Raw genomic sequence first — 23521 nt, 5'->3', positions numbered from 1 at the left:
ATCCAAAATAGGGAACCAAGATTGCAGAGTGCCCCATCTTGGGAGGGAATGCTGAATAATTAATTGATTTACAGCCTTGTTGCTGCTGGCCAGACCACCAGGTGGCCCATTACTCGAGATAATCATCACAACCAGATGATGCTAACCTATATCCTCTACCCTTCGCGTGCTTTGTCTGGGAAAAGTCTTTTGGCCCCATGTCAATTTCTATTGCATTGAGAGCCCAGGAGCCCCTGGTAAGTCAGGGATGTTTGCAAAGTTTACTCATGTTGTAGCATGTGTCAGAATGTCATTCCTTTCTATGGCTGAATAAAATTCCATTGTATGAATATTTAAAAAAAGAGAGATATTGGTTGGAAGTTTTCCTTCTTTGTAAAGTCTTTGCCTGCTTTTGGTATCAGGGTAATGCTGGCTTCATTGAATAAGTTAGAAAATATTGTCTCTTCTTAAATTTTCTCCAAGAGTTTGTACAGAATTTTTATTATTTATTTTTAAATGTTTGGTAGAATCCGCCAGGGAACTCATCTAAACCTAGACTTTTCTTTGTGGGGATAGTTTAACCATACATTCAATTCAATTACCAAATATAGGGCTATATAGGTTATCTTTATCTTCTTGGGTGAGCTTTGATAGTTATGTCTCTCAAGAAATTTTTCCATTTCATCTAAGTTGTCCAATTTATTGGCACAAAGTTGTTCATAGTATTTCCTTGTTATCCTTTGCATAGCTACAGAAATTGTAGGAATTTTGCCTCTCATTTCTGATACTGGTCATTTGTGTCTTCTCTCTTTTTCTTATCAGTCTGGATTGGATTTGTTTGTTTGTTTGTTTGTTTTGTTTTGGCAGAGTCTCGCTCTGTCATCAGGCTGGAGTGCAGTGGTGTGACCTTGGCTCACTGCAACCTCCAACTCCCTGGTTCAAGGGATTCTCCTGCCTCAGCCTCCCACGTAGCTGGGATTATGGGCAAGTGCCACCACACCCAACTAATTTTTTTGTATTTTTAGTAGAGACAGGGTTACATCATGTTGGCCAGGGTGGTCTTGATCTGCTGACCTCGTGATCTGCCCACCTTGGCCTCCCAAAGTGCTGGGATTACAGGTGTGAGCCACCATGCCCAGCCTGGAATGAAGTTTTATCAATTTTATTGATCTCAAAGAACCAGCTTTTGATTGAATTGCTTATTGTTTTTCTATTTGTAATTTTATTTATTTCTATTCTGATTTTTCTTATTTCCTTCATTTTATTTACTTTATATTTCAATCTTCTTTTTCTCCTTTCTTATGGTGGAAGCTGAGGTTGTTGATTAGAGATTCCATCTTTCTTCTTTTCTGATATGTGCCTACTGGTCTATAAATTTCCCCCAAGAATGTGGCATCCCAGAGATTTTAATATGCTGTACTCATTTCATTCAGTTCAAGATACTTTCTAGTTTCACTTTTGATTTCTTCTTTGACCTATAGTTCCTTTAGAAGTACATTATTTAATTTTCAAATTTTAGGGACTCTTATAGAAACCTTTCTGTTGTTGATAATTTAATTTCCTTGTGGTCAGAGAACATACTTAATACCATTTGAATTCTTATAAATTAATTGTGACTGGCTTTATGGTTCATAATATTATCTATCTTTGTAAAAATTCCATTGCATTTGAAAAGAATGTATAGTCTGCTGTAGGTGGGTAAAGTATCCTATGAATATCAGTTAAGCCACATTCATTGATAGTGTTATTTAAATCATCTATATTCTTACTGATTTTCTCTCTACTTATTCTATCAATTATTCAGAAAGGGTTATTAAAATCTCCAACTAAAGTCATGGATCTATCTATTTTTCCTTGCAGTTCTATCAGTTTTTACGTCAATTATTTTGAAGCTCTGTTATTAGGTAAACATTTAGGACTTTTATTTGTTCCTAATAAACTGACCCTTTACTATTACGGAATTACCTTTTTATACCTGGCAATATTCTGTGCTCTGAAAGCTACTTTATTTGATATTAGAAAAAGCTTCCTAGCTTTCTTTTGATTATCATTAGCTTGGTATATCTTTTTCATCCTTTTACTTTTAACCCACTCGAGTCTTTATATTTAAAATGTATTTATACACAGCTCTGAGTGGAGAGACTTCAAGATGGCTACCTGGAGGCACCCAAGGAATCTCTGAGGCATGGAAGGAGAGGGAAGCTAAGCATCTGGCCTGGCCAGGATTAAGAACAGCTCTGTGTCAGGAGAAACTCCGCAATGCAGGGAAAAGGTGAGCAAAGGATCCCCAGGACTCCACATTCCCACAGACTCCTGCAATCCTAGCCACAGGAGAGCCCCTCAGCCCTCATGAGCCCTGAAACTAGTATATGAAGCTGCCTAGAGTTCATACCATGACATTGTTCCAGAGATGTAGTTCAGGCTGGATCCCACACACTCCCCAGACCCAAGCAACTGCAGCACACAGCCATTTTAAGAGCCCAGGCCCCACCAGATGATATCCTGCCCTGGGGCCCAACAGCCCCTGAATTTCCACATCCATGGAGCCCCACTGATATTTCCTCATGTCCACCAAGTAGGCTGGCTGGACCCAGCATTGCAGCCAGGTCCCCAGCACTCTAACCCACGCGATGTTCTACACCCTAGTGAATGGCAGTGCAGTGCACCAGGGAAGCTTTCTCCAGGACAAAGGGAGCTGAAGCATGCACTCCCCAGAAACTGAGAGCCACCTGACTGGGGCTGCTGCCACTGACAGCAACCTTGCATCCCCAGACACAGACACTCTGCACGTGCATGTGCTTTCAGCAGGCTTGGAGTCTGGTCTGTCTGGGAGCCTTCCTGGGACCTGAAGACAAGCCTGTCCTCACCACTGCCACCACCATGACCACACCATCTAGGGACCTACACATCAATATTGCTTGCCAGTTTGGGTGCTTATGTGCACCATCAGCAGGCTTCAGGACAGGTCTGCCTCACCTGGCATCATTCCCCATGCTAGCACAATCAGGGAACTTGGAGATTAACCTGCTCTACCCACCATTGACCTTACTGGAGAGATAGACTCCAATTCAATAATAGTTGGGGAATTCAACACCCCACTTTCAGCATTGGACAGATAATCTAGACAGAAAATCAGCAAAAAAACATTGGATTTAGACTGCACCTTAGAACACGTAGACCTAACATTTACAGAACATTTCACCAAACAGCTACAGAATACACATTCCTCTCATCAGCACATGGAACATTCCCCAGGATAGACCATATGTTAGGCCACAAAATTAATCTCAGTGAATTTTAAGCATCAAAATCCTATCAAGTATCTTTTCAGATCACAGTGGAATAAAACTAGAACTCAATAATAAAAGGAAATATGGAAATACGTGAAATTAAACAACATGCTCTTGAATGGCCATTGAGTCAAGGAAGACATTGAGAAGGAAATTTAAAAATTCTTGAAATAAATGAAAGTAAAATTACAACATACCAAAATCTGTGGAATACAGTAAAAGTGGTGCTAAGAGGGAAGTTTATAGCAAAAAAGTGCCTATGTCAAAAAAGTAGAAAATTTCAAATAAACAATTTAGTGATGCACCTCCAGGAACTAGAAAAGCAAGAATAAACCAAACCCAAAATTAGTAGAAAGAAAGGAATAATAAAGATCAGAGCAGAACTAAATGAAATAGAGACTAAAAAACTACAAAGGATCAAAGAAATGAAGTTTTTAAAAAATAAATAAAATCAATAAACTGCTAACTGACTAACAAAAAAGAGAGAAGACCCAAATAAATAAAATCAGAAATGACACAGGAGGTATTAGTCCTGATACCACAGAAATACAAAGAATAATGAGATGCTATTATGAACAACTATATGCTAGCAAATCAGAAAACCTAGAGGAAAATGATGAATCCCTGGATACAAACAATCTACCAAGATTGAACCAGGAAGAAATAGGAAATCTGAACAGAATAATAATGAGTACAAGATTGAATGAGTAATAAAAAGTCCCCTAACAACAACAACAACAAAAACTCAGGACCAGATGACTTTACTGATGAATTCTACCAAACTTATAAGGAAGTACTAACACCAATTTTTCTAGAATTATTCCAAAAAATTAAAGAGGAGGGAATTCTTCCTAACTCATTCTACAAAACCAGCATTACCCTAATACTGAAATGAAACAAGGATACAACAAAAAAAGAAACCTATAGATCAATATCCCTAATGAACACAGATGCAAAAGTCCTCAACAAAATATAGCAAACAAAATACTACCAAACCAACAACACATCAAAAAGATAATATACCACGATCAAGGGGGATTTAACCCAGGAATGCAAGGATGGTTCAACATATACAAATCAATAACTGTGACATATCAAATAAACAGAATGGAAGATAAAAACCATACAGTCTTCCCAAAAGATGTAGAAAAGGCATTTCATAAAATTGAACATTCCTTCATGATAAAAAAAACTCTTAACAAATTAGGCATAGTAGAAATATAATAAAACATAAGAAACATAATAAAACATAAGAAACATAATAAAAGCCACATGTGACAAACCCAGCTAGTATCATAATAAATAGAGAAAAGCTGAGAGAATTTCCTCTGAGAACTGGAACAAGACAACAATGCCCACTATCACTATTCATACTCAACATAGTACTGAAAGTTCTAGCCGGAACAATCTCTAGCAAGAGAAAGAAATAAAAGGCACTTAAATTGGAAAACAGAAAGTCAAATTGTCTCTCTTTTTATATAACGTGATCTTATATTTAGAAAAACCAAGACTACACAAAAAAACTCTTAGAACTGATCACTGAATTCAGTAAAGTCGCAGGATACCAAATCAACAAATATCAGTAGTATTTCTATCACTAATAAGAAACTAGCTGAAAAATAAATCAAAAAAGCAATCCCATTTACAATAGCTACAAAAAATAACAAAATGCCTAGAAATAAATTTAACCAAGAGGTGAAAGACCTCTAGAAGGAAAACTACAAAACACTGATGAAGAAGTTGAAAAGGACACAAACAAATGGAAAGACACCCATGCTCATGGATTGAAAGAACTGATATTGTTAAAATTAATCTTGAGACTATACTACTCCAAAGCAATCTACAGATTCAATGCAACCCCCATCAAAATACCAATGACATCCTTCACAGAAATAGAGAAAAACCTCCAAAATTCATATGAAACCACAAAACACCCAAAATAGCCAAAGCAATCCTAAGCAAAATGAACAAAGCTGGAGGAATTATACTACCTGCCTTCAAAATATAATACAAAGCTATAGCAACCAAATCAGCATGGTACTATCATAGAAACAGACATACAGACCAGCAGAGCAGAACAGAAAACCCAGAAAGATATTCACCTATTTGTAGCCAATTGATTTTTCAAAAAAGCACCAACAACATGCTTTGGGGAAAGGACACCCTCTTCAATAAATGATGATGGGAAAACTGGATATCCACATGCAGAAGAATGAAACCAGACCCCTATCTCTCGGCACATACAAAAATCAACACAGAATGGATTAAAGACTTAAATATAAAACCCAAAACTATGAAACTACTAGAAGAAAACACTGGAGAAATTCTTCAGAACGTTGGTCTAGTTAAAGATTTTATGGCTAAGATCTCAAAAGCACAGGCAACAAAAACACAAACAGATAAATGGGACTACATTAAACTAAAAAGCTTCTGCACAGAAAAGGAAACAATCAGCAGAATGAAGAGACAACCTGCTGAATGAAGAAAAAATATTTGCAAACTCTCTGGCGGGGGACTAATAACGAGAATATACAAGGAACCCAATTCAACAGCAAGAAAACATATAATTCCATTAAAAAGTAGACAAAGGTTTCTGATGAAGCCTATGTTGGTAGAGACATCTGAGAGTATTGATGAATGCCAACAGCTTCAATGGAGAAAATGATAATAATAAAGTGGGCAAAGGATGTAAATAGACATTTCTCAAAAGAAGACATACAGGTGGTCAACAGATATATGAAAAAATGCTCACTATCACGAATCACCAAGAAAACACAAATCAAAACCACAATGAGATATCATCTTACTTTAGTTAGAATGGCTGTTATCAAAAAGACAAAAAAATAACAGATGCTGGCAAGGATGTGGAGAAAAGGGAACTCGTATACCCTGTTAGTCAGAATGTAAATTTATACAGCCATTATAGAAAACAATATGGAGGTTTCGAAAAAAAACTAAAAATAGAACTATCATGCAATCCAGTAATCACGCTATTGAATATTTAACCAAAAGAAAGGAAATCAGTATATTAAAGAGATACCTGCTTCCCATATTTATTGCAGCACTATTCGCAAGAGCCAAGATATGGAATCAATCTAAGTGTTTATCAACAGATAAATGGATTTTTTTAATGTGGTCTATATCCACAATGGAATACTAGTCCACCATTAAACAAGAATGAAATCCTGTCATTTGCAGCAACATGGATGGATCTGAAGGTCATTATATTAAGTGAAATAAGCGAGACACAGAAAGACAACTACCACTCACATTTTTCTCAGTCACATGTCTGAGCTAAAAAGTTAATCTCATGGGGATGAAAGTCGAATGATATTTACCAGAGGCTGGGAGTGGGGAAGGGAGAAGAGAAATCGGTTAATGTGGGTACAAACACAGTTAGATAGAAGGAATAGGTTCCAGTGTTCAATAGCATAGTGAAGTGATGATAGGTAACAACGATATCTATTTCAAAATAACTAGAAGATTTGAAATATTCCCAACACAAAGAAATGATAACTGTCCAAGGTGATGGACATCCTAAACACTCTGATTTTATCATTACACATTGTGTGAATGTATCAAAATATCACATGTGCTCCATAAACATGTATAATTATTATATATCAATAAAAAATGTTAAGTGTGTTTCTTATATGCAGCACAATTTTAATTTTTTTATTTCAATAGGTTTTTGGGGAACAGGTGATGATTACATGAATAAGTTCTTTAATGGTGATTTCTGAGATTTTGGTGCACCATCACCTGAGCACTGCACACTGTACCCAGTGTGTAGTCTTTTATCCCTTACACTCCTCCCACCCTTTCCCCAAGTCTCCAAAGTCCATTTTAACATTCTTATGACTTTGCACACTCACAGCTTGGCTCCCACTTACGAGTGAGAACATAAGATGTTTGGTTTTTTATTCTTGAGTTACTTCACTTAGAATAATAGTCTCCAATTTCATCTAGGTTGTTGTGAATGCCACTATTTTATTTCTTTTTATGGCTGAGTGGTATCCCACGGTATATTTATACCACAGTTTCTTTATCCACTTGCTGATTGGTGGGCATTTGGGCTGGTTCTATATTTTTGCAATTGTGAATTGTGGTTCTTATATGCAGCACAAATGAGTAACTGGTTTATCAATATGGTTATATATTTGCCCTTACATAGAGTATGCAACATTGACATCTGAGTGGAGAGGAACTCCACTCAGGAGTTATGTTATGGTTAGGTTTAAGTCTACATTCCTGTTAATTTTTTGTCTATTTGTGACACCTGTCCTTTAACTACCTTTTTCTCTTTTCCTGGCTTCTTTTGGATGAATTGAATGTTTTTATAACAATTGACCTTCTTGTCAACTCATTAGCCGTAACTCTTAACTGTTTTAGTGGTTGCTTTAGTGTACATTTTCAAATTATCATAGTCCACATTTAATTGTTAATATACCATTTAATACATAAGACACTTACAATAGAATACTTTTATTTCTCTCTTCCTGATCTTTGTGCTCTTGTTGTCATATATTTTAACTTTACAAAAAATATAAACTACAGACTACATTGAGATTACCTTTATTTAAATACTTAGCTATTTTTAAAGAGACTAAAATAATAATCTAAAATCAAATATATTTACTCATGTTACCATTTCTAGTGCTCCTTGGTCTTTTGAATAGATACATCTTTCCACTCGTATCATTTTCCTTCTGCCTGAAGTTTTCTTTTAATATTTCTTGGCGTGAGAGTCTGCTGTTGATGACATCTTTTAGTTTTTGTATGTCCGAAAAGTCTTTATTTCATCAGCAGTTTTAAAAGCTATTTTCATTGAGTACAGAATTCCATACTTTAAAAATGCTGCACCATTGTTTTTTCACTTGCATTGTTTCCAACCAGAAATCTGTTAGATTCTTATTTTTGTTTCTGTGTACATAATGCATCTTTTTTCCTTTCCTGGGTGCTTTGAAGATTTTTTTTTTTTTTGTCATCGGTTTTGAGTTTTTTGTTTGTTTTTGTTTTTGTGGAGACAGAGTCTTGCTCAGTCGCCCAGGCTGGAGCGCAGTGGTGTGATCTCAGCTCACTGCAACATTCACCTACCTGGTTCAAGCAATTCTCCTGCCTCAGCCTCCTGAGTAGCTGGGATTACAGGCATGAGCCACCATGCCCAGCTAATTTTTGTATTTTTAATAGAGAGGGGGGTTTCACCATGTTGCCCAGGGTGGTCTCGAACTCCTGAGCTCAGGCAATCTGCCCAACTCAGCCTCCCAAAGTGCTGGGATTACAGGCATAAGCCACCACACCTGGCTGGTTTTGAGAAGTTTAATTATTATTTTCCTTGGAGTCGTTTTTTTCATGTTTCTTATGCACGTGGTTTCCTGTGTCCCTATCATTTTTATTGTATCTCAGAGATTTAAGCCTTTATTTCCTGAAATATTTTTTTCTGTCCCTACCTATTTCTCCTCTCCCCAGTGGCTCAAATTATATGTATTGGGCTGCTTGAAGTTGTCCCATAGTTCACTAGTGCTCTCTTCTTCTCAAATCTCTTCTCTGTGTGTTTCATTTTGGAAATGTTCTGTTACTGTATTTTCAAACTAATCTTCTCTTCTGCCACATCTAATTTTCCTTAATTCAATCCAGTGTGTTTATCTCCTACACACTGTAGATTTCATCTCCAGAGGTTCAATTTGGGTTTTTCTTATATCTTCTGTGTCATTACTTAATTTTTGAACATGTGAAATATAGTTAGAATAGCTCTTTAATGTTCTTGCCTAATAATTATAACATCTATCTCAGTTCTGGTTTTGATTGAATAAATTATCTCCTCCTCATGGGTAGTGCTTTCTTGTTCCTTTGCATGCCTGATAATTTCTTCTTGGATTCTACACATTGTGATTTTACCTCACTTAGTGCTGAATATTTTTGTGTTCCAATAAATATTCTGAGGCTTTGACTTGGGATGCAGCTAATTTACTTGGAAGTGGTTTTATGATTCAAGGTCTTGCTTTTAATATTTGTTTAGCAGGACCAGAGCCCTGGTCTACAGCTAACGCTCAGTCTAGAGGTAACAACAGTCAGCTCTGTATTCATGGGTTCCACACACATGGATTCAACCAACTGTGGATTAAATTTATTTTTAAAAATTGCATCTGTGCTGAATATGAACAGATTTTTCCTTGTCATTATTCCCTAAACAATAGAGTCTAACAACTTATTTACATAGCATTTACATTTGTAGGTATTATAAGTAATTTAAAGATTTAAAAGTATACAGGAGGAAGTGCATAAGTTATATGCGACTATTGCAATATTTTATATGAAGGACTTGGGCCTCCACAGATTTTGGTATCTACAAGAGGTCTTGTAACCTATCCTCTATGAATATCGAGGGATGACTTTATTCCTCCCTACTGAGGAAAAATCCTGTGTACTTTATCCAATGTCCCATGAGTCATGAGGTTTTCCAGTCTGTCTTTCAGAACCAAGTACTACTTCCAGTCCTATGTGTGTGTCAGATATTGTTCCCTCCATTTCCTTCAGGTGGTCTTTCCTTGGTTTTGGCTAATTTCCCTATAAGCACGCTTGCATATCCAGCTAAATACCTGAGGGTAATCCCTGAAGATCTCCAGAGTTTTCCTTCTGTGCAGCTTTCTTTCTAGTACTCTGTCCTACAAATGCTATGCACCTTGGTTTCTCCAGGCCTTCAGCTCTGTCTCCCAACTGTTTCTTTAACTCAGGGAGTCTGCTGGGCTGCAAGTGGGTTCATTGTCCCTGCACTGCAATCTAGAAACTCTCTAAGAAAATGAGCTGGGGGAATTTAAGGGCTTATCTCTCAGGAATCACTGCCCTTCATTGCCTAATGTCCATCAACATTGGTTTATATATTTTATCTCTAGTTTTTTTTAAGGTGGGAACACTCTAATATCTTAGCAGACAATAGAAGAATGGGAATATGTAATTCACAAAGAGGTAATAAAAAACAGAGAAACTCATAAAAATATTCAACTATCCAATAATCACAGAAACGCAATTTAGATCAAGACAACAATCTCACAAATCAAAGTAATAAAAATTTAGAAAAATGGTAATATTTATTGTTGGTGAGGATTCAATTAAATGGACATTCATATGCTGCTGGGAATGTAGATTGTATCACTCTGAACTTTGAGACTTACTTTTTCTAGTCAATATTTTATCATAAGCTGTTTCCCACAACAAACATTGTGCCTAACCTATTTGTGTGTGTTGCTTCATAATATGATATGGAAATATATCACTTTTACCAAGCATTCCCTATTATTGAGCTTTTTCAGGTTACAATATTTCCAATTAAAAATAATACTGTGATTGATATTTTTGCACATAAATCTTAGTTCACATTTCAAAGTGATTTTTTAGGACCATAGTTTAAGAAAAGAAAAATTGCGTTAAGGAATAGGAATTTTTTTGTCTTGATACATATCACTCATTGTTTTCATGCTTTTTTGTCTTTGCTCTTGCTTCTGCCTCTGCCTAGAACGTGGTGCTCTTATAAAATTAACACCCAGAAATTCCTTCCCTATTTCAAATCAAAAGCTGCCCTCTCAGTGAGTTCCTCCTTGCTAATTCCTGAGCAGACTGAAACCCTCCCTCTTAAATATCCCCCCCATGATCACATTAATCTTATTTGTTTACATGCTAATGTGTGCATGTATCTATACAATCCTTGAGGGCAAGGACTGTGTCTTTTCAACTCAATGCCCACAAATCTCTGACAATAATAAAAGCCCCACAATACTACTGAATGAATCAATGGATAGTTAAAAGAGGACAACTCAGGCAAACCAAAACAACAGTGTTCATTCATTCAACTGGCATTTATTGAATACCTATGATGCACCATATGAAAGAAACTCAGACCTGATTTATACTAATTCACTCCTTTTAAATAACCATTTATTGTTCTCTACTCATTTTTCTCATTAGCTTTGTTGAAGATGACTAATGATCACATAGAGATCTAATATTAAAATAGCACTATAATTGAACTTAGGCAGAAAGCTTTCAATCTGTCCTCATCCTACAATCTCTGCCTAAACTCTTAAAAGCAGCTAGCTTTCCATGGCTACACATTTGTGTGATGGCCTCCTTTTGACCCTTTCCTTCCCAGCCAACTGAGTTGGCTTGTCTCTGCTAAACAAGCACATCTCCAGACACTGCACCCTCTCACAACCCCACAGGAAAACCAGAGTATGTTTTCTTCCCCCATCTGCTTTAAAATTTGTGGTGCCTGAGTGTGGAATCCATCCCTGAAGAATTTAGAATTCTATTAGAAATATCAGTTCCCGGGCCAGGCACGGCGGTTCACGCCTATAATCCCAGCACTTTGGGAGGCTGAGGTAGGCGAACTGCCTGAGGTCAGGAGTTCAAGATCAGCCTGGCCAACATGGTGAAACCCCATCTCTACTAAAAATATAAAAATTAGCCGGGCATGGTGGTGGGCACCTGTAATCCCAGCTACTTGGGAGGCTGAGGCAGGAGAATCGCTTGAACCCAGGAGGCGGAGGTTGCAGCGAGCCAGGATCATGCCATTGCACTCCAGCCTGGGCAACAGAGTGAGAATTGATCTCAAAAAAAAAAAAAAAAGAAAGAAAAGAAAAAAAGAAATATCAGTTCCCTCAAAGTAAAAGGTGAAACCACAAGAGTCCCTCCTGATAAGAGTCTTTCCATACCTCCCCCGAGTTCCTCAAACTCCCTTTCCTCCATATTTGTAGGTGGTTACAGTGTTGTGAGGAAGGTGTGATTTACAGGAAAATACAAATTTCTTTGCATAAGCTCCTCACTGAGTCAGGCTGGGCAAGAAGATTAACTTCTATGGCAAGTGAAAGTTCCTAGAGCCTGCCTCTAGTCTCTAGAGGGAAATCTATAGGGAGGTACGAGCTGTACAAGCTTCAGCAGATAAAGGTGGAAATGCAATTTCTGTAGAGGACCCTCATCAGGGGAAAGTGGTGCATGTAAGGCCTCCCCAGGATATGAAGGACCAAGGGAGGTTTGTCTTGTTTTGTTTTTGGAGGCCTGTCTGTGTAACTTATTTGATCCATCCAATATCAACATATCAAGTACCCTTCTCACTGTCCAGCATGTCATCCTCAGGAATAAATACAGAACCAGCAATGGGAAAGATCTGCTCACCAGTCCAACACACCTGAATCAGGACAACCCACAGGCAGGTTGAGTTCCTGAGCTCCTCCTCCTGAAGGAATCTGGTTCACCACCCAGGTGACAGGGGATTAGAGAACACCTCAAAGGTGAGAAACAGGGACTAGAGCCCCCCCTGGATGGCACTGCCAGACCAAGCCCTTCTCAAGCACCAAAAGAATACCTGAGACATTTCAAGGAAGACTCTCCAAAGTGTAGGGTCGCCTGAGGCCCAGAGCCCAAAGCAGAGGCCCTGTCTGCTCAGCTCTGTGGGCGTTTCTGAGAAAGGCATTATAAAGGCATTTCCACAGGATAGGGAGCTGGTCATTTCACAAGCCCAAGACTGGATCAGAATGCAAGGCCTTCCTCATACACCACATCATTCTTGTTGGCATAGGCTGTCGGCAACTTGAGGTCCCCAAGCAACATTTCTCCAGCACTTAACATTGAGACAGGCACATAGAATGTTGGCAAATAAAAGTCCTAATTCAAGGCATGTTTGTTTTGTAATATGCAGAAAAGTGTCTTGGAGTAATAAATGGTGCCTTGAAGTTAGGGTAGAAGGCTTGGTTCAGCCTCTCTGGATTTCAGTGACCTCATTTTAAGATGAAGGAGATGATAAGAAGGTCCCTTAAGACCTTCGAACTTTAGATCCTACAACTTGAATATCTATGGCTTGCCCTTATCAGGAAGAGCTCAGTGGCTTCTTACGAAGATGAAAGGGCTTTAACCCTATAACTCTAGTTGTCAAGGCTTAATTCATGTAGAAAACTATTCATTCCCCATCAGCTACAGGCTTGGAGTCAGGTTGCAGATGCAATAATCACTCTGCTAGTAACTTGAGCTCATGGTGCACGCCCCCAATATCAGCGCTTGTGAGGCTGGGGTGGAATTTTTTTGCTCCTGTTCCAAGGTATTTGAATTGGAGTGCTCTGGAGACAAGGTACAAGCAGAAAGTGCTGAGACATAGAGTGAAGCCCCACTGTGAGGCCATGCCCTGGAGACCACAGACTCTAATTTTGAATGGGGAGTCATGAAGCCGTTAGTTGGGGCTGGGAGGGAATTAAAACCCAGGGCAAATTCAGTAACTATTTTAAGAAACAGAAAAAAATCCATTTCTTGTAACTTGGATTTCCATTGTCTCAGTGAAGAGTAGCTGAGTCACCCACTCACTCATGATCTCATGGAATCCATTAGCTCTGGCTGAGTCTCACTCATCTATCAGCTACTATGATCAGATAAAGTGGAATGGAGTGATGGTTGGAGAAAGCCCAGAAGACCCGGCTTTGGGCAGAGGTAGTGAGTGATTTGGGGGCAGGGAGAAGAGAAGCAGGACATTTTTTCTAGCTCATAAATTGCAGATGAAATCACCAGAAAGGGCTGCCAATAAAGCAATGCCCAGTAATCCTGCACTCAGGCAGAATTCTAAGGCCAGGGAGGCCCTGGAAGATTGGTCCTTTGGAGGGAGAATATCACCTAACACTATTCCAAGAACAAGGAGCTACTAGGACAGCCAACAGGAGACTAAGGTGAAGAATTTGCTTATGAAGCTTGCTTGAAGACCAAACATATCCATCTCCTCCCGTTGCCAAGGTGTTTAAGCCCAGGTACTCTGACCTCCACAATCTCATAACATGAGACTGACCCTGACGGTAAAGAGATAAATCATAGCATGACCTTCCTGCTGAAAACCTGAGAGGGCATTGAGAAGGTGGGGATACTAAAGATGTTATCCTCTGTGAGGGTGAGACCAGCATGGTCTTGAGCAAAACACTTCCTGACTTCCTGTGTGTCCTTGGGGCAGCTCCAGAGAAAATGAAGGTGAGCGGTGAGGAAGCTATCCCAGCCTGTGGGCAGCCCGAGTCCTCTTTCTGGAAGTGTGGAGCAATGGTCAGAGAATACAATGGGCTTCAAGACCTGGTCTCTGCTAGGAAGATCCAACCCATTTCCAATTGGCTATGATATTTATAAAGCAAGGCAAGCCAGCAGAGTTTAAAATCCTGGAAGACACACTGATGATAACATCTGATAACCCAGTTTCAAAGGTTGGGTTCAATATTACACTGTGAGAATCCAAAAGGATCAGAGGGGATGTGGCTGTACTTTGGAAAAGGTCAAGCACGTGGCCAGTGGAAATGGTCCTTATTATTATCAAAATCTTCAGGCCCATCCTGGGAATGATGGCACAAAGGGACAGCCTCCAGCAGAAAGTGTTGAGACGTGGAGTAATCACAAGCTTTCCTAAGGTCACAAGATGAGTCAGTCGCAGACAAGTAATCTGTCTTTGCCTCAATAAATTTCCCTACTTAGTGAGTTTGGACAGCTCAAAGACAGCTTTAGTGCAGATAAACAAGCTTGTCCACAGTGGAACAAACGAGCAAGAGGTAGCACACTGTGGCCCAGTGTCATTTCCTCCTCCCTACTTCTATAAAAGGCACCCCCAGAAAAGTTTAAGCCCCAGCTGAGTTCATTAACAGACCAAACACTAGAAGCCTATTTCAAATAGACAGCAGAGTTTTAATGTGAATGCTGTCCCCACATGCCCCTCCAGTTCAGATCTTTCCCTTCTCCAATCTCTGTCGGTTCCCCCAGACAACTCTAAAAGACTCTGAACTTTTTTCTTCCCTCCAGTGAGAGAAACTTTGCTCCCTTTCAAGCTGGTGGCTGCTGCTTCGCAGTCTCTCAGAATGAGTTCTCTCCCAGAAGGCACCTCATTCCCTCATGCAATAGAGCTCTTGGGAGGTGTGCCAACTGATGTTTCAGACATGTTTGGATGGGGCAGAACCCTGCATGTGCAGCCAGCCTGGGATCAGGGAGAAAAAAGGTAACAAATATGAAGTGCCTAGCATAGCACCTACGCAGTACATTCTGGCTTTCATTCATTACTACATAGGAAATTCACCAATAATTTTTTTTAAATATTTCTTTTCAATGTATTTATTTAATTTTATTTATTCATTTTTTTTTGAGACAGAATCTCACTCTGTCTCACAGGCTGGAGTGCAGTGGCGTGATCTTGGCTCACTGTAACCTCTACCTCCTGGGTTCAAGTGATTCTCCTGCCTCAGCCTCCCAGGTAGCTGGGATTACAGGCATCCACCACCATGCCCAGCTAATTTTCGTATTTTTAGTAGAGATAGGGTTTCATCACGTTGGCCAGGCTGGTCTCAAACTCCTGATCTTAGGTGATCCACCCACCTCAGCCTCCCAAAGTGCTGGGATTACAGGCATGAGCCACCATACCCAGCCCTCATTTATTTAAGACAGGATCTCAATTTGTCCCCCAGGCTGGCATGCAGTGGCATAGTCATGACTCACTGTAGTCTCAAACTCCTGGGCCCAAGCAACTCTCCCACCTCAGCCTCCTGAGTAGCTGGGACTACAGGTTTGCACCACCACACCCAACTGATTTCTTGTAGAGACAGGGTCTGCCTACGTTGCCCAAGCTGGTCGCAAACTCCTGGCCTCAAGCGGTCCTCCCGCCTTTGCCTCCCAAAGCACTGAGATTACAGACATGAGCCACCATGCTCAGCCTCGTTTGAATTTAATTAAGAGCCTATTATTATCTAGGCACTGGGCTAGGAGGAATGGAAAATAACAAGATACATATAATTTGATTTCTACTTTAGGAAGTACAGAATTTAGGGAGGAGAAAAGACACCCAGGCCAATATAGTACAGAGTCCAATAGAATGCATGTCGAAAGAAGGTCTGAACAAATCTCTGGAGGATGTTTGAGGAGAGTAGATTCCTTTTCTCTGATGAAATGGAGCAGGTGGCATCCAGTGAAGTCTGGAGACTGGGTAAGACTTCTACCACTGCACAAGGCAGCATGGCATTCCAGAGGAAGGGAGAGACCTGGGGAAGAAGAGGGAATGCCACACTCAGAGATAGCTGGCTGGAAAGAGAGATGAGAGCAGGAATGAGAAACCACTCTGGAAAGGGAAGCTGAGGCACATTCCTGATGGCTTTGAAGTGAAGCGAGACCAACTAGAGGGCTATCATAGCAGTTTAAGTCTGACCATAACTGTTCCCACTAGCATGGGACTCATGAGGAGCCGAAGGAAGGAAGTTGGCACAAGCCAGCACAAGTGTGTGCAGCATGGTGGGTATTTGGGAAGTGGAGGAGGCCTGAAATAGCTGCCTGCCCTGGGCTGAGGGCTGGCACAAGGCCACAGAGGGTTAGTGACATTGCTCTTCATGTCCCTTCTCTCTAGCAAGTATGTGGTTGGAGCTTCTGTTGTAAATCTTGCCCTGAGTACTATCTGGAGACAGAGCTTCATTGGAGGACAGCTGCACATCTAATTTTAGGTTCCTGCTAGAGAAGTAGGGCAGATCTAATCTCCACAGGAGGGAGGAGTCATCATGACCCAACACTGGGCCTCTGCTCCTACAAAGGCCTCCCGGAATAACTCTCCCATAGCATGCTAGCATTTGGAGGATGATACTTAGTAGAGCTATCCATGCCCCCTGACATGCGACTTCATCCCTTCCCTGCAAGACCCGCCTTGAGCCCACAGGTTCTGTCAACCAAATGGCTTGAGTAGAATTCATTTTGGTATGTCTTAGTTACTACTCTCAGGATGGAGTTTGTGAAAGATGGAAATTGGCAGGACGTTCTCATCTCCAGACTCTTCCCCAGCCTCTGCCATCTGATCTGCAGCAGGCAACCAGACATCCCATAGTATTTGTATTAATAATGATTAACAATGTCATAGCATGTCAAAGCACACGATGTCTTTACACATTATTTTTTATTGCCCACAATAAACCTAGGAGGTAAGACTTGACATTCATGCTTTAAGAAATGTCAAAGTTTAGTTAAGAAAAGTTAAATGACTCGCCAAGGAATCTGGTAGAAGGAGGCTTACAGAGCAGGTCTTCCAATGTCATTACCTTTGTTCTTATCTTGCTGTTGATGAGTAAGGATAAGATAGAAAACAAGGTAGCTTTGGGAAAGAATTCAAAAGCAGAGGGAATAGATATTTAGCCTTTGAGAGGAAATAGCCAACTGATGGAGGAGTAAGACTCCTCTATCATTAAGCAAATTGTTCCATGGGTATAAGCCATTTAGATGGAAAAGAAATTTAAGCAAACTTTAACTGCATATGATCGTCTTACATATGATGGTTGTAGAAATAAAATGCTGGAAATAGACTGTATAAGATTCGCCAGTGGTGGCTTAAGAGCTGAGGCTCATGTATCAGACAGGATTTAAATCCCAGCTCTCTCACTTAAAACCCAGCATGTTACTTAACTTCTTTCAGTTTCAATTTATTTTCCGGTAAAATTGGGGGCAATAATAGCACCCACCTTGCAGAGCAGATGAGAGGCTCAAAGGAGGTAATGCATGCTAAGAGCTTAGCACAGTGCAGGGCACCTCATAAACACCATGCCAATGACAGCTATATTGTAACGGTTGGTGGAAAAGCCTCTTTCCTACAGAGGTTTGGTTTTAATATGGCATTTGACTGAAGAAGGAAAACCATCTTGCCCAAAATTTACAGAACAAATCAGACATGTAGAAATATGCCTGGAATCCCTGGAAGGCTCCTTTTGTGATTGGGAGCACCCTACTCCCACTCCCTTAATCCCTGGTATTACTTTCCCACTTGCCTCTGACACTTTGATCAGATCTGTGCCTGAATTCAACTCCCTTTGCAGGAGGAAAAGAAAGCATTAAAAATGGCAACTAGTGTGAGTCTCTGAGGAAGAGGTTTCTATGCTTTGTTGATTTCTCCCCGCTACCCCACAAGTTTGGCCTGAATGAGGAAGACAATAAAAGCTATGTGAGCACCCCAGAAAGAAGAGACCTAGTGCCTTGATACCCATGGTTATGTGGGAAGAGCTTCCTAGGGGAGCCTTCCAAACAACATGGTACCCAAGTGGCAGAGGAGAAGACTGAGTGAGACCCGTATGTGGATGAGCCCAGCAGATATCACCAAGATTTTCACAAAATCTAAAGGAAGAAACCAGATATTCCTGACCTTCTGAACAGCTGAATTATGACAGCATCAGATTAGAAGAAGCCTTGTGAATAGGGCAGAAAGATAAAGTTCATAGATTGGTAACCAAAGAACATGTTGAGACTGCAGATGTCAGCAGCAAAGGCCTGCACACAATGATAAAAATGAGACATATCCAAGTCATATATATGTCCAAATGCACATGAGATGATTGAGGACAGTCTGTGTTTTTCCATCAACACCCCAGCACTACCATGGCTTCTTAGAACTCAGATGTACCCCAGGAAGTGGGGGGAGAAGAGTGAAATCCCTGGATGAACCAAAGACTCACTAATTTGACTTAGATTCCTGATAAGACACCGGTTTATATTTCTTGTTATCTGACATAAATGTAAATTTAAGACAGAGTAAAATATAATTATAGAAAATAAATTTTTTTGGTCCCTGAGTTTTTTATTTTGAAGTTTTTTACCTACTAGATGAGGGTTCTTAGCAGAATTTAATTGAATTCCACCTTGCAATAAATTCACACCCTGGAGAAGATGTTTCCAAAATGAGAGACATAAAACACTGACCCCCTCCTTCCCCTAAAAAAGGTGATCTCAAAAAAAGAAAAAAAAAAACACAGTTCCCTGACTAAATCAATTTTGGATCAGGGTATACTAAATAACAGATATTCTCAATATGTATTGGCTTTACAAAGGCTCTGAGAAGTCTTACAGTAAAGAAACCAGCATTCAATCCAGTATTTCTCAACTTATTGGATGAGAATTTTTTTTCACTGAGATATAATGTATTTCACTCTATGAAATGCTTGGTGTAGAGAGCTGCAGGTGAGAATGGATGATAATGGCATAACTGTAGTGACCCAAGAGAAAAATAATCAGGTGGGACATGAGCCTAAGATTGACGCTGGGATGCAGAAAATATCATGGTTGGGCATGGAAATGTTACTTGCCAAATGATCCCCTCTATCTTGGAAATTGGCTGAATTTCTTCTAATATTCTTTCAAGGTCCTCGCTGAGTCACTCCCATAAATGATAGATCTTAATAGTCCCGAATATCTCTAAAGCCTTCATGTCTAACCATCTCCCTTTTTAACCTGATGATTCACTCCACTCCAGCAAGCAGAGGCAGGGAGAACAGGCTGAGTTTCATTTTCCAATCATAAAAATACATCTCAAGACTAGCACATGACCATGATGGACTATTATAAGGCCCAGAACTCATGCCAGAAGTTTAACTGGCTGTCTCTTTGGAGACCCTGTCATTTATGAAATGTCTTTTGAGGATTATATTTATTTATGGCAGATTTGCTGTGAGTAAAAAGTATATACCTGAGGACTTCAGGCAAAAAGAACATGAGGTTTTGAGTCTGAAAGATCTGGAATCAAATCTCAACTCTACTATTTGCTACCACAGTGACCTTGGATAAGGCTCTCGACATATTTTAACTTGCTCGTCTGAAAAAGAGAATAATAATATACCCATTCAGGGTTATGATGAGAATTAGAGGAAATGACTCATGGGTGTGGAGGGATGTAAACTGCGAAAGGATAAAGACATGGTACCATATTCCAAAGGACAAATGACCACTAAACTGAGCTGGAAGCATCATGAAAATACATGTAGGGCAATCTCCATCTCTCCATCTGTTACAAAAGGGGCAGAAGTATTACATGGCACTCTGTACCTGATTGCTTGGGTGCGCTTTCGGGTGTAAGGAGTAATAACCTTGAAAAGCAGTTCCATGGCTCCATTAATTCCCAGCATGGCTCCCATGGAGACTAAGAAAAACAAAAGCACAGTAGTTATGGTCACAAGTGGATGAGTTAAGGCTCAAGACAACTTGGACTGACTCCTTTAAATCTTTAAGGGGCAACTTGATAAACAAGATAGCTCCCTTTCTTTTCCACCCTGGTTGCACATTCCTCTCTAATGTCATTCTCGGGTCTCCCATGACTAAGGTAATGACTTGACTGTGCCCCAACTAGAATGTCAAATGAAGAATCAGTTCTTCCTGCTCAGCAGTAACTGGACTGGGAAGTTTTTGCCTTTTTGGCCAGTTGGGTGATTATCAAAATATTTTCATAGATCTGAATGATAGAAAGAAACTCCAAAGAGGTATCTGGTTAGGTAAATACAACTTTTGGATGTTACTCTTCCCTCCAAGGATGCCCCAGCGTCTCTCCAACATTCCCAGTACCCTATTCCACTTAGATCACTTTAGGTAGAGCTCTGCTCATGTCAGAAAATAAGAGGAGTCCACAGACACTCTCGTCTGTCTTTCCTCCACTGGACTTGTGTTTTTAAGACAAAGACCTATGAATGCCTTGTGCTTTAGGCTAGCCTTGATCTGAGAAAAGTGAGTGGGAACAAGAGGTCTTAGAGAAGCAAAGAGAGGGAAACAAGGGTGGATGATATTGAACTGCTCCAACCCTCAGGAAAGGAAGCTAAATGGAAATCTGAAGACTCCTCATCTCACTACAGTCTTTCAGATAGAGACTGAGGCTGATGTCTTTGCTATTGCAGAGTGCAGGTTCCTGGAACATTGTCCATGCATATGTCCCTCCTGAGGCTAGTACATGAAGTAATTGCCTGGATCAAAATTCAGAGATTTGGCATCCTAGTCCTGCCCATCAATCTTCCACTCTTGTGGCTACTCACTCAGCTCTTACTTCCGAATTGGGAAAACAGACTAGAGAAAACTCTTGGCAAGTAATTTAAAAAAATTATGGTATTGAGTAAGGGAGGAGTTAATTTTAAAAGCACTGATTCTAACATGGAAGATTTTAGGCTTGAAATTGGAAGAGGATAACAATAAGAAATCCTCACTGAGTTCACCTTTGTGGATGCCTGTCCGAGGTTAGAGCTCCGGCAGCTCTGTGAACATCCTCATTGGCCATCTGAGAACGTCTAAAGGGTTCATTGGCTCTCACAGCCCCATTAGGGTTCCAGCCAACTCCTTCTGAAGATAGGAGCTGTTTAGAAAGCTTTGCTGGAACATTCAACAGTGGCTAACAATTGACGGAAAAGATAGTAATCCGCAGGCTTCTTGAACTCTGCTTGCCTCTCATCACTAAAGTGAATGTATGGAGAGTGACAGTATAATTTTTTTAAATACCTTATGGAACAGTGAGTTGGTACAATCAACATAGGCTTAGAAGATGAATCAGATAGCCACCTCCTCATACCCACAGGAAAATCCCAGGACTTCTCAGAACTCAGCTGAAGGAATTTTTCTAAATCTCCATAACCATTATATTTAAGGAAGGCAAGTTTTTCAGCCTATTTATGCTTTAGGAAACCAGGAAATGCTTCAAATTTCGCTCTGCTGGCACACTGCAAATGTGGGTGGCACACCTTCTGTCTATTCATTAATGAGAGTTGTCCTTTATATAAAGCCACAGTTCCTCTTTTCCTTTATTAGAGATGGGTGTATACAAATCTACTCAGCCTTTCCCTAATGCTCTCTGGTGTTCAGGTCAATCTACGGGAGATGGGTGAGTAGAGGCTCCGTCTGTGAACAAGGATTCAAGCATCTATCCCATTATTCCCCCAGAAATACCTTCTTTTTATGAATCCTCCATGTTTATTAAGAGAATTTACCAATGAAAATCAGGTTATTGTGGCCGGGCACAGTGGCTCACACCTATAATCTCAGCACTTTGGGAGGCTGAGGTGGGTGGATCACCTGAGGTCAGGAGTTCAAGACCAGCCTGGCCAACACGGTGAAACTCCGTCTTTACTAAAAATACAAAAATTAGCCAGGTGTAGTAGTGCACAACTGTAATCCCAGCTACTCGGGAGGCTAAGGCACGAGAATCATTTGAACCCAGGAGGCAGAGGCTGCAGTGAGCCAAGATCATGCCACTACATTCCAGCCTGGGTGACAGAACGACACTGTCTAAAAAAAAAAAAAGAAAGAAAGAAAGAAAAGAAAGAAAAAAAAGAAAAAAGAAAGAAAAGAAAAAAAATCAGGCATTTTAGTAGTTCTTGGGGTAATTAGAAATAAAAAGTCACCTATTAACTCCCCATATCTGTACTCATTCTACTATTTCAAAAGACTAAGGGAAAAGCATAGGGCGGGGAAGAGAAACTAGCAATTATCAAGCAGTTGCCATGTGACAAACATGCCCATAAACATTCTCCCATTCACCCCATCTACCAAGTCTATGAGCTCCATTATGGCTAGTTGTGTCCACTCCTAAATTCACACATTGAAGCCCTAATCTTCAGTACCTCGGAGTAGGACTGTATCTGGAGATAGGGCCTTTAGAGAGGGAATTATGTTAAAATGAGGCCATTAAGGTGGGTCCTAGTCTAATGTGGACTTATGTCCTTATAAGAAGGGAGAATTTGGACACACAAAGAAACATCAAGGATGCCCAAGCATAGAAGAAAGACCTTGTGAGGACACAGGGAGCAGCCAGCCATCTGGAAGCCAAAGAGAGGGGCCAGTAGAAACCAAATCTGCCGACATCCTGAGCTCCAAATTGTAGCCTTCAAAAATGTGAGAAAAAAAGGGCATGGTGGCTCACGCCTGTAATCCCAGTAATTTGGGAGGCCAAGATGGGCAGATCACCTGTGATCAGGAGTTCGACACCAGTCTGACCAACATGGTGAAACCCTGTCCCTACTAAAATATAAAAATTAGCCAGGCATGATGGCAGGTCCCTGTGATCCCAGCTACTCGGGAGGCTGAGACAAGAGAATTGCTTGAACCTGGGAGGCAGAGATTGCAGTGAACTAAGGTCACACCAGTGCACTCCAGCCTAGGCAAAAGAGTGAGACTTCATCTCAAAAAAATAAAAAAAAATTAAAAAAATTAAGTGAGAAAATACATTTCTTTTGTTTAAGCCACATAGACTGTGATATTTTGTTAAGGCATTAAGGCAGCCCTAGCAGAGTAATGGTAATCATTATTACTACTGTAATTTTGTAAAGGATGAAACTGAGGTTCAACAGGGTAAGTATTCATGCTTTATGACTCATTAAAAAAAGAACCACAGTCAAACTCAGGTCTTTTTGGCTCTAAGCCCACGTTCTTTCCCCTATCAACTATATAACCTCTAAATAATTGTCACTTTCATTTCATAGGAAGGGAATTCG

At 40.1% G+C, this 23521-nt stretch overlaps 1 protein-coding gene and 1 non-coding gene across 2 annotated transcripts in view; one reads left to right on the top strand and one right to left on the bottom strand.

Moving 5' to 3' along the window:
- The window catches only part of AGBL1 (AGBL carboxypeptidase 1), an 837843-nt gene that overhangs the window by 738433 nt on the left and 75889 nt on the right, over nt 1–23521 (bottom strand). The window contains exon 5 of the mRNA XM_009429779.4: nt 20103–20196. Coding sequence (XP_009428054.3) covers nt 20103–20196 — 94 coding nt within the window. The remainder of the gene's footprint in view (nt 1–20102; nt 20197–23521) is intronic.
- LOC112205758 (small nucleolar RNA SNORD74) lies at nt 5859–5931 on the top strand. The gene has a single exon (XR_002939845.1). It is a non-coding gene; the product is annotated as a small nucleolar RNA SNORD74 (small nucleolar RNA).

Source organism: Pan troglodytes, chromosome 16, assembly GCF_028858775.2.
Source record: "Pan troglodytes isolate AG18354 chromosome 16, NHGRI_mPanTro3-v2.0_pri, whole genome shotgun sequence".
NCBI classification, from domain to species: Eukaryota; Metazoa; Chordata; class Mammalia; order Primates; family Hominidae; genus Pan; species Pan troglodytes.
This window is presented reverse-complemented; position numbering and strand designations above follow the sequence as displayed.